At 52.8% G+C, this 11,845-nt stretch overlaps 1 protein-coding gene across 2 annotated transcripts in view; it reads right to left on the bottom strand.

Moving 5' to 3' along the window:
• Positions 1-4,050: 4,050 nt before the first annotated feature.
• The window catches only part of slf1 (SMC5-SMC6 complex localization factor 1), a 34,376-nt gene continuing 26,581 nt past the window's right edge, over positions 4,051-11,845 (bottom strand). For both annotated transcript variants that reach the window (XM_035378903.1, XM_035378904.1), the window contains exon 18: positions 4,051-6,021. In XM_035378903.1, the coding sequence (XP_035234794.1) occupies positions 5,540-6,021 (482 nt within the window). In that variant the 3' untranslated portion in view covers positions 4,051-5,539. The remainder of the gene's footprint in view (positions 6,022-11,845) is intronic.

Genomic DNA, 11,845 nt, shown 5'->3' with positions numbered 1-11,845 from the left:
TGGGCAGGCAGGCGGGGCGGGCGGGCGGGCGGGGGTACGGAATTGGTACTTGACCCCTTTCGGAAGCGCACGATCGATTTTTGGGGGTCGTTTATTTCACGGATTTAAAATCCCGACTTCCACCTTCCGACACCCGCCCTCCCCCTTCCACCATGTGACCCCTGGAAACACTCCGCTGACGTCGAACGGCGGGTTCAGATGGAAGATTTGTGACAGGCGGGCCGTAGCGACGTTTAATCTGCTTCCGAAACGAACTCGGCGGTCAAACGCCAATTCCACCTGTCCCGGGCTACACGGGGGGGTCATTTTCCTCCTCGAGCCAAAAACGGTCTTTAAGTGATAGCGAATCTCACCTCTGAGGAAAAACAGGTCTGCTTACTGCTCAGTGCGTGGCACTATTTGTCAAATGTTCATTAGAATGTTAGAGTAGAAATTTTTTTAAAGTTAAACTGAGGCCTATGGCATTCTACTAGCCAAAATGACAGCGAGGTAGGGGGAAAAACAAACAAACCCTTTTTTTTTTACCCCTCAGTTAGTGACAGTCATACCCTGTGGTCTTGGATTGTTCTTTATGATTTGTCATGCAGCAGATGAAACCAGTTTTTCGAAAAAAAATATATTTTAAAGTATACATAAGGGCTCTGTTTTAGACTTTTTAATGTTTTGACTTTTAATAACAGGCAGGCAGTTTAAAAACGCCTGTAACCCACACACAGACACTTCTTTTACAAGAACGGGCCTGGGTTTTTACAAATGAGCTGCCAGTTCAGCTGGAGTTGAAAAAAGCAGCGATGGCCATCACCGTGAAGCTCAGGCCGCAACGCCTCACTTGCTGTCCACTCACACAGGAAACCTTTCTTCAGCCATTTTGATTTCTTTCAGCTGCTTTTCTAAAATAGCTCCGGCTCCTCTTTTAACGAGCTACCAAATGGAACATTCCGGAAGCCGAAATTTCCACCGGCCTTTCCAGTCCGCCTGCATGACGACCTATGGTCTTCCCCCCCCCCACAGAGAAAATATCCATTTTTAAATATGCTAGAGAATCTCTGGTTTTTGTAACGTGTCGTGTCTTGTATGAATCTCCGAAACCTCTCCCTATTCATTTTGGACGAGAAGGAAATGTCACGGCTGTGATAGAGTGCGCGGTACCGATGGCGTCTGCGTTTTTCCTGTTGCTTAACGTGGCCTCCTCAGCCCTGACTGGAGTTGCTGCTAACCCACACCCACTGCAGCACTGCTGGGCTGGGTACAGTAGCCAGGCTCACACGCGATCACCCCGGTTGGGTTTGATAGAGATGTCACCGAGAGAGAGAAAAAGAGGGGGAGAGAGAGAGAGACGGCAAACTCCGGCAGCCAGCTCGGTAATCTCGTTTCAAAAAGCCGCCGTCCTTGTTGCTCGCCCCCCCCCCCCCCCAGTGCGCGCGGGGGGGAACTGGACAGCAGGCTCCGCCCCCCGCCACTCACCCGGGGGACAGCGCCATCAGGGCCAGCCCCACCTCCACGTCCCCAAAACAAACCCAACTTTGATCTGCTCTTTTGAGAAAGCGTTTGCGCCCGGCGCTCACGTGCCTGGGAGCTCGCTCTCCGAGCCGCCCCTTTGCCAACCGCGTTCAACGGCGGTTCTTCGGTCGCCACGGAAACCGCCGGAGCGGTGAACCACGTCGTGAAGACCGGGTTTTTATTTCTTTTTTTTTGGCGAGGGGACAGAGACGGACAGAAGGACAAAACGGACGGACCGTGAGAGAACGCCCCAGCCGCGGTTCAGCGGGCAGAGGGGCGGGCCTGTTGTTCTGGAGGATTCCGGCCCCCGCTTTTTCCGTCCCTCTCTCTCTCCGTTTGTTCTGCTGTTGCTCTTCCCTTTCATGTGCCCGCGAGCGAGGTCAGGCCGCAGTCTGCAGAGGCTCTCTGGGGTTTCGCTGGGAGCATCTGTCGAAAGATCACAGCGCAAAGCTGCAGGAGAGGACCGTCCCACAGCTTCCTGCGCTTCCCAGACAGAGAGAGAGAAATGGGAAAAGCAGGGCCCTTTGGCCCTCTTGCATTACATCTGCAAACACGCAGTGAAGCGAACGCTGCTTTGAAGAGCACCTACCCCCCTGCCCCCCCCCCACCCCCACCCCCAAAATGATCCCTAGAAGACAAAGAAAACAAAAAAAATTACCCCCTCCAGGTTACGTACAATTTTCCTGCTTCTTGAAAGGGAGATATTTGAACTTGAATGTGTGTCTGTATGTATGTATTTATTTTCAGTCAATGTTCGATGGGTGTACTGTGTTGTCTTGCATCCGAATGCTTGTTTTTCTTTTTTAAACGTATGCTATGTTTGCAAGCAAACCAAAGTGAGAACTTTGATTTTTTTTAAAAAGCAGGAAAAGGATCTTATGCAGAATGTATGTCAAGGATGTATATGTGGGTGCAGGGATATTTTCACTCATCTGTATATATCATCTCATTTTTGGTCTTTTTTTCGTTTTCAAATCATGTAAATAATTTGATGACTTAATTTATTACTGTGTTTTATATGCTCATGAATGGGTCACGTGTTTATGATCTTGTATAAAATGTGCGCGTTTCATCCTAGAGATCTTGGTTCTGCGGTATTGCCTGCGTCATAATCATGCTCAGTCACTAGCCAGGTCATTACAGAAGAGCAGGGGAAGGGAGGGAGAGAATGGGGAATTGCAGTACGTTACGATACGTAAATTAAGTACAGTAAAATAAATGCATCGGTTGTAATGGCGAAGGATTTTGGAAGAAAAGGGAAAAAAAAAAGATTAAATATTTTTTATCATCTTTCGAGGTCTCTGTGTTGTCAAACTGCAAAGAGGGTTTAAAGTTTTCTTGTGTGTGTGCTCAGGTTGGTGGGGGGGGGGTGGGGGGGGGGGTTGTGGGGACCCGATCGTCCATCGAACTGCGATTTCGACTTGCCCCACCGGGGCGGTGATCGACCCCCCCCCCCCACCACCCCCGAATGCTTCTGTTGGTCCGACCCCCCCAACCCCCACCCTTACCTGCCGCCGCCTCCCCCAGCACTCCATGGAAAGCTCCAGCAGACCGGCCGCTTTGATGAAGACGATGGGAACGCGGACAGCTGACAGAGGGCCACTGTCAGCCCTCTGGGGGTCTGGGCAGGGGGGTGGGGAGGATGAGGGGGGGGCCTCCATGCCTCCTGCACCCTCTCCGCTCCGCCGGACCATTCGTCAGTCTGGGAGTCGAACCCGAGCGCAGGCTGTTACTCACTTCAGAGTGACATCAATCCGGGGATCGGTACAAACGACCCAGGTTCTCTCCCTAATCACAAACCATAAGGGCTTTACGGCACTAAAGCTGAGAGCCACTTGGTTATTAATTAGTCTGTACACCCAACCCCCCCCCCCCCCCAAACTCATCTGCTCTAATGGGCTCAGACAGCCCCTCCTGTCCCGCGTTCAAATCTTTCCCACCCCACCGCCGTCAACACTCGCCAACCGCACCCCCACCCCCCACCCCCGTCCCCCCACCCCCCCCTCCCCCATCCCACACACTCCCTCCCGTCCCGTCCCGTCTCCCCTCCTGAAGTTGAAAAGGCTGGTATCAGGAAACCGGCCATTCTTCAAAGTCGTCTGCAAGACTCTGCCGAAACCTGGAGAGTCGTCCCGGGACCTGCCAGAGGGACCCCCCCCCCCCTCCCCCCCCCCTCTCCCCCCCCCCTCACTCCCTCATTAACCCCACCTGGCATCCAGATGAGCGTGCTCCATCTCTGTCCCGCTCCCGCCGCGGGACCCCCACATCGCGGACGAGCGGCCCGGTGACGAACCGGACGGCTAGGCCTCCGCCCATCGCCCGCCGCTCATGCACGACAAGCTAGCGTTATTTCTTTATTATTTTTTAAAGAGATTTTTCTCTTAAATTCATCTTATTTCTTCTTTGTAAATGGAGACAACGTTCTATCCATACTGCAGAGACGCTGTAAAAAAAAAACAGATGGGAGATACAATGAGCTTCACAGCTTCTAAACGGGACAAGAGATGACCCCGAAACAAGCACACAAACTCAGTGGCAGCCACTCCTCCCGTGATAGTTGCTTAATTTTATTGACAAAAAAGTTAACGCCAGCACAGTAGTAAAACGGCTCAAGTATAAATATGCATCAAATATAAATATTTCCTTCACTGGTAACAACAACGCTGTCCGACAGGTCTTCTTTGGCAGGAAAGCTACAATAGAAACCAGCAGCAACGCCGCTATGTGACTGTAGGGACAGACATAATCGCAGGCAGGCAATGAGCCTCCCTTCACAAACACACGGTAGGAACAAACCAAACAAAAACCCTTTGAAAACCGTACGTGAAACCCTTTTGAAAACAACCATGCGGTACCGTGCGTCTTCCAAATGAGAATTTTAACTGAGCTCTAAGGGGAGGGGAAAAAAGGAAAAATTCTGCGAAACGAAACTATTTTGCAAAGCGTACAAAACGCGCGACGCACAAGCGTTAATTCAACCGGCTCTGTTACGGCGAGAGCAACGTTCTCGGCCGACGCCGAACCTCAGATTTGAACTCGCCGGTTCGTCTGCGTCCGCTACCCTCAGCCCTCGAACCCGATGAGCGCGGGGAAAAAAAAAAAAAAAAAAGGGAAACGTTTCTGGGTTCCTCTCTTTTTCCGGAAACCGATCAAAGCCCTCCCTCGCCCTCCCTCTCCTGGTTTCCCGCGCGCGGGAGAGCAAACGCTCACCGCGCCGAGCGTTAGCGCTCGTCGGTTTACCGTCGCGAGGTTCCGCTTTAATATCCGCCCGAAGTTTATCGCCGGAAAAAAGAAAAGTTGGGACTACGACAACGTCTCGACAAACCTGGATTTAGAAAAACGGCTGTTTTTGCGAACGCTTTTGTTGAATAAGTTATCCGTGGCGGTTTTTTATTTTATTTTATTCTTCGCGTTTTGCTTGCTTTTTTTTGAGGCGCTTGGAAGTTCTGTCGCCATGCATTTTTAATGCGCTTAATGCCGCCTCTGCTCCGATGAAGGTTCGCGGAGACGTTTCCGAGAGGTGCTGCCTGCCTTCTCTGTCACTAACTTAAGGAAAATGTGCCTTTATTCCCCCCCCCAAAATAGCAGCTATGGTGTAGCCTAGGAGGCTCATTGGACCCGAGCTTCTTCACATCACCGAGGTTCTCGGGACTAAAGGACAAACATTCGAGACGAGGTGCCCTTTACTTGTATATCGTACACTGGATGGGCGAGCCAACCTCACCAAGCCTGAGAGCAGATTTCACTGCAACAATAAGGCACAAAGACTAGTTAGGCTTTAAAGCGGGGCTGGTCCTCCCTGGTCCTGGAGAGCCACAGAGGTCTGTTGGCCTTGTTACTTAGCGCTTCACCTGGGAAAAGTTAAGCAGTTGATGATGACAGTTAATTAACTTCACCAGGTTTCTTGGGTCTGAACTGGTTGCTGATTTTAGGTGCTGCTCTCCAGGACCAGGGTTGGACCCCATGTTTTACTGGTATCTCACACAACCCCCGAACCCCCCCCCCCCCCCACCGTGGATTCCCCCGGCAGATGGCACGGTCACGCGGGCGCGTTTCCCAGCAACTCCGCCCCGTCGGACTCCAGCTGCTCCAGCTGGCGCATCAGGACGCGGGTGTGTCGCCCGGGGAAGCTTCGCACGGCGGGGGGGAGCCGCCGCAGGTGCCGCCCCGCCCCCAGCAGCGTCTCCAGGTCCTGGGCGTGCCGGATCAGCGCCGGGTCGCCCCAGCCCGCCGTCACCCGCCGGGTGGAGTGGGCGGCTAGGGCGCGGGCCAGCCTGGGGCCGGGGTCCTCCTGGACGGGGACGTCCCGCGCCAGCGCGTAGCTGAGGGTCAGGCAGCTCAGCAGGCAGGCGCAGGTCTCCAGGAAGGGCGGGTCCCTGACCTCCGACCCCTGGCCGTCCGGGGCGGCGGCCGCGTCCCCCTCCCGGGCCCGGGCCCTCAGGTCCTCCCGAAGCTCCGGGGAGGACACCAGGTCCAGCGCCGTCCTGCCGTGGCCGTCCCGCTGCCGGAGCAGGGAGGAGCCTGTGGGGGGCGGGAGGGTCACAGTCAAATATCTACAAACATCTACACATCCTTTTACTGCAGAGGCATACGGCTGCATTTCCTCCACTAACATAATTAATATTGTTTTAGTCGGCCGAAGTTTGATATTCAGTCAAGTGTTCATTGACCAAAGCCGTTAAAGGACCGTGACTAAAATCAGACAAAATTCTAACGGTATTTTCATCCATAGACTTACGTGAACAGAACAAAAACTGATGTAAAATTTAACACTGAAATGCTGTCATTATTACCACTGCTAAGGCTGACATTACTCTCATTACTGAGACGACCAGTACCATCATTGTCACAATACACATAGATATAAACACAAAAAAAGTGTTTTGAGTGAAACTGCATCAGTTTAATTGGTAACGAGCTTGAATTCTCTGGGGAAAATACCATAACTGTAGTCTTCACCGAGAAGTTGTTTGCTTCATTTCACAGACAGGAATAATGACTTTACTTCACTCTCTACAGTTTAAAAAAAGTGTAGAAATGGGTTAAACCGCCTCTGTCACACGCAATATAAATATTATTTCGGATTTTAAATTGTAATTATTTTGTGTCATTTAAATCATTTACTCCTTCGTCTATTTTATTTCGCGCGTCAGAAGCTGGCATACCTCCGAATCCAGCATTGATTTAATTTGATAAAAGACCGGACTACGGTCGCTGGCTGGCGACGGAACTGCCGGAAACAGGTATTTACGGCCCCTGAGATGACATCATTTGACGGGTAAACAATGTGACGGGCTATCCGCTACATGAAAGACGTTCGGCCGTCTCTGTCGGGGACGAGCGCTGGAGCCCGCCGCGGCGTTGGGGGGGGGGATAACACGGAGACGCGCGGCGAGTGGACCGGCAGCCAATTAAGGCAGCTCAACTGTCCAGAAGCGGCGGAGACATCAGGGTTCAGCGAAAGGACAACCGAAACCGAAACGGGTAAACATACCAGCCGCATTAGCGCGCCGCGACACACACGTACACACACACACACTTACACACACGTAGAGTACCCCCCCAACCGCCCCACCCTGCTGTACATCTGGGCCAGAGGTTGAGGCCTGCTGTAACTCAGCTGACTGCTGACTAGCGTTGACGCCATTAATGGCCACGCATCGACTTCCTCGTCAGGTGGCGTTAGTCAAAGGCTGATTCGCAGTCAATCGGCGTTTGCTTTCAAACGTCCAATTCCAACGGCAAACCGCACTCAAGGGCACTTGACTGCTATGACCTTGAAATGCCCCCCCTCCCCCACCCCCCAATACCCCCCTTCCCCACCCCCCCTATACTTGAGGTAACGGCGGCCCGACCGACAATCGACCGAATGCTTCCCCCCCCCCCACCTTCTGACCGCCACGCTCCGCTCGCGACATTGTTCCCGCTTTCAAAAGTGCCGGCAATTCAGCGACGCGGAGGAAGTCGCCGCCGTCCTCCTCCTCGGCCTCGGACAAAAGGCGGCTATCGCCGCGGCGCGCGCCGACCGCACAAAGCCCTCGCTTTTATAGCGCCCTCGAACGCGGCGGCCTGCCGCGCCGCGCGGGGAGGTCACACGGCCACGCCGCCTCCGCGTCCCCTCTCCCGACACCGCAGAGTTAATCTACACAAACCGACAGGCCGCTCCGCGCACACTGTACACTTTCCTTTTTCCAGACTTATGGACCGGAGGTCACCGTCTAAGACGTGCTACAGGACGTTGATTAAGGCCGGGCAGAGTTTTTAACCAGACGTTTTTCTTCGATACGACAGGCCGCAGTCTCACTGGTTTGTGTTTGGGTCGCCGTGGAAGAAAAACGCTCGGTCTGGAGGTTAATTACCGGACCCTTCCCCAGCCTTAAGGAAAAGTTTCCTGGCTGCGTCCAAACAGCTCCTGGGGACAAAGGTGTGCAGAATAGTCCCTTTTTTTTTTGAGGACAGCAGCAATCATCCCAGGGGCATTTTAAAATCCTGGGGATGCGTCCGTTCGTCCGAGATGAAATTTTCCGAGCGGGGCGAGGAGCTGCTTTCGCAGGGGGCAGAACCTCCCGAATCGTGTCCCGCGCGTCTTCGAAGAGACGCCTTTCATCTCGGGTAAATATTTCATAAATATTCAACGGGCAGAAGGTCGTGTTCCGCACCTCCTCAAAGCGCATTTTCTTTTTTTTTTTTTTTAAAGTGACTTTTCTGTTCGGCTCTGTGAGTATTCCTGGCTCCGCCGTGTCCTTCAAACGCATTTCAGAAAACTCCTCTTTTGTCAAAGTGCCACTAAAGGAACAGTCTCGCCTTCATCACCGCGATAGGCTGACATAACCCACCTTTCGTAAGGTGTCAGGGAAAACTTTTAACGCTGCAGATTAGGGTTACGACAGACATTTGTTCTGGAAGTTTGAGGGCAGCTTCCTTGTCACAGGGAGTCACAAGGCTCATATCGGTAGGGTGCATATTTGTCCCTACTGATATGTGCCTTGTGCAGTCATCGCAAGTTGGAGCCGTTCGATATTTTGAGCTGGAAACTGAAACAAATTTCCAGAGCACATGCAGGTGACAGGAAGATAATAATGCTATGTAAAGGTTGCTCTGGATAGAAGTGTCTGCTCCATGCCTGTAATGTAATGTAATGCAATGTAAGAGGCCCTACTCGACCATTGGCTTTTGAATAAGGTTTGCAGACATCTAATGGGTCAATGCACAAAAAAAAAAACAAGCAAAGAAATTAGGAAATATAACAAGGCAAGTTCTAGCGCCACCAACATCCAGAGTATAAGGACTGTGCTTCGGAACTAAGCTTCCAATTTCACAGAAACTGATACTGATGAGTATACACGACCAAGAGACATCCATAAATTATCATCATCCATTCATTTTCCAGACACCTTTATCGAAGGTCAATAACTGGGTGAGAAAGACAAAAGATCAAAATGAGAACCGGCAAGCTTTTTCGCAGTACAGCCACCGGCGTTCCGACTCCAGGACAATCCAAACTCGTTCCCTTCTCCTGCAGAGAGAGACGGGAATTTCCGCCAGCAGGTGGCGACAGCCCGGAAAAGGGATACGTGTTTCCGTCGCTGACGAGCGGGATTTTTCCCCCTTTCTTCAAACGTCGGCCGACGACCGTTTCGGTTTAAAAAAAGGGTTTGTTCCCTGGCAAACATGACAAACGGTTCCCCAGTGAGGTTATTTTCATTAGAAACGTAACCGTTTTGAAACGAACTGCTTGCGCACAACCGATATCACACAAATAGCAAAAATAAGTATGTATGAGTATCGGTAGACATCAAATTAATATTTTAAAAACACACACACACATACATCGCTCAGGAGGTAAGAGCGGTTGTCTGGCAGAAGGAGGGTTGCCGGTTCGATCCCCCGCCCTGGGCGTGTCGAAGTTTCCCTGAGCAAGACACCTAACCCCTAACTGCTCTGGTGAATGAGAGGCATCAATTGTAAAGCGCTTTGGATAAAAGCGCTATATAAATGCAGTCCATTTACATACACGCACACACACACAAAGTTCAACAGCTTCACCCAATCAGGAAAGAGGGGAGAAAGGGAGATGTAGGGGGGTTGGGGGCAGGGGGTGGAGGAGCGTGGTGTCACTGTGCCTCGCGGCGGCGTGCGCTAACTACGGGGGGCACTTTTCAAAAAAACAGAATTCCGCACCAGACATGACGGGAAAGTTTTTCCCCCCCTCTGCCTATTTCTACACCTCTCTGTCTCTCTCTCTCTACCTCTCTCTCTCTCGCTCCCCCGTTCCCCTCCCTCCTCTCCCATGCAAAAGAGGCTGTGGCCCAAATCAAACCCATCAGCTCCGAATGAGGCGGCGGCGCGGAGCCGACGCAGTCCCCGCCGCCGCCGCGGTGTCAAACTGCCTGACAGGCCGAAACCTGGAATGTGACAAAGGCAGGAGAGAGAGAGAGACGGGCGTTCGGGGAGGGCTGGTGGTGGGAGCGGGGGGAGGGGGGGATGGAGGGGGCGAGGGGGGGGCTACGCGGTCGCCAGCGGACCTTGATGAATGCAAGAGCGGGTAGATCTCCTCCCCCAGGACAATGGAATCAGCCGCTGCCTATTCTTCACAATGGCCCATGAAGTACACATCTGTCAGTGCTTTGCAGTTTCCCCCTTTTTCTGAGAGAGAGAGGGAGAGAAAGGGGGAGGCAGGGAGAGGGAGAGAGAGAAAGGGGGAGGCAGGGAGAGGGAGAGAGAGAGAGAGAGAAAGGGGGAGGCAGGGAGAGAGAGAGAGAGAGAGAGAGGGAACGGGGCCTCCTATGATATTGGCTCCTGCATCACGGAGAGCGACTGAAGCAGGTCCAGGTATTGGCGTGGTGTGTCAGATACACTGCTCTGCAGATAAATAAAACACCTGGGGGATCGAGCGTGAGCTTTGGTAATTATGCGGTGCTGGAGCCCGGCCGGCCAGCCGGGGGGAGGGTGGAGGGTGGAGGGTGGGGGTTGGGGGGTGAGGGGGATGGTTTCAGCGGCTGGCAGCCGCCACCGCGCGGTCCGCGGGCAGGAGGCCCCCCCGATGCGCGGGCAGCAGACACGGCAGCCCCCCTTTGGCCTTTAGAGGGCAGGCAAAGACTAGAAATACAGAAAGAGGGAGAGAGCGGGAAAACAATAGAGATGGAGGGAGGGGGAGAGAGAGCGAGAGAGAGAGAGAGAGAGAGAGAGAGAGAGAGAAGCCCCAGCTCCCCGGCGTCTGAAACTGAAGCTGAGCCAGACGGGCTCCGGTGGCGCTCCAGCTGAAAGCCGCGCGGTAAACATGTCATGTGATTCCTCTTCGCGGGTGACAGATCTGAAATATGTAAACGACGGGGAGGCCGGAGGAGCCTCCCGCCCCCCTGAACTGCAATAAAATAATACAACGGCGGGTATAAAGGGAAGAATGGCATTCTCGAGTTGGCTGTGCCCTAACAAGAACAAGATGGGAGAATTCAGCGTGCACATTGGCTTCAGCAATGTGTACATGGGCTTCAGTAATGTGTACATGGGCTTCAGTAATGTGTACATGGGCATCATTAACTGGTACATGGACTTGAGTACTGAGTGCATGGGGTTCTGTGGCATGTGCATGGGCTTCAGTAACATGGACTGTCCACAGGAACAAGCCGCCACCTGACAACGTACTAAGACAAAATGAAGTAACGAAGGACAGAGCGTACAGAGATTAGAGGCCGCGGTCCGGAGAGCTTGTGCCCGGGCACGTCTACAATCCCCTGGCGCCGCACAGGCATGCCCACCGTGCCCACCTCCCGTAAAATGTAAATGTGTCGCCACGCCATCTCAGTACCCACTGCCACGTCTGCAAATCCTTTCGCTTTACATGAATAGCAGGTAAACACTAGACATGCTAGACACTAACCCATCCAGGGCCACAGCATCCTCTACTTTCTCTGTGGTTTCCTTCCGCGACATATTTAGGTGTGTAGCCAGGGACTGAAATAAATAACATGTATGATAGAACGCACCAAAACCTAACACACTATATATATAGTGTTATTGCCCTGATCCATACCATTTCTTTGGAAGCTATGAGACAGTTCAAGCAGGTGAACAGACTACTTAAGGAAGACATCCAGAACATTCCAGTCGCCTGTGGGTGGTCTCCAGTCCAGATGTCAAAACCCTCCACTGCCCACGTCAGAACCCTCCACTGCCACGTCAGAACCCTCCACTGCCACGTCAGAACCCTCCACTGCCCACGTCAGAACCCTCCACTGCCACGTCAGAACCCTCCACTGCCACGTCAGAACCCTCCACTGCCCACGTCAGAACCCTCCACTGCCATGTTAGAACCCTCCACTGCCACGTCAGAACCCTCCACTGC

This window comes from Anguilla anguilla, chromosome 10, assembly GCF_013347855.1.
Source record: "Anguilla anguilla isolate fAngAng1 chromosome 10, fAngAng1.pri, whole genome shotgun sequence".
In the NCBI taxonomy this organism is placed as follows: domain Eukaryota; kingdom Metazoa; phylum Chordata; class Actinopteri; order Anguilliformes; family Anguillidae; genus Anguilla; species Anguilla anguilla.
The sequence above is the reverse complement of the archived record's forward strand: the minus strand, read 5'-3'. Positions and strand labels throughout refer to the sequence as shown.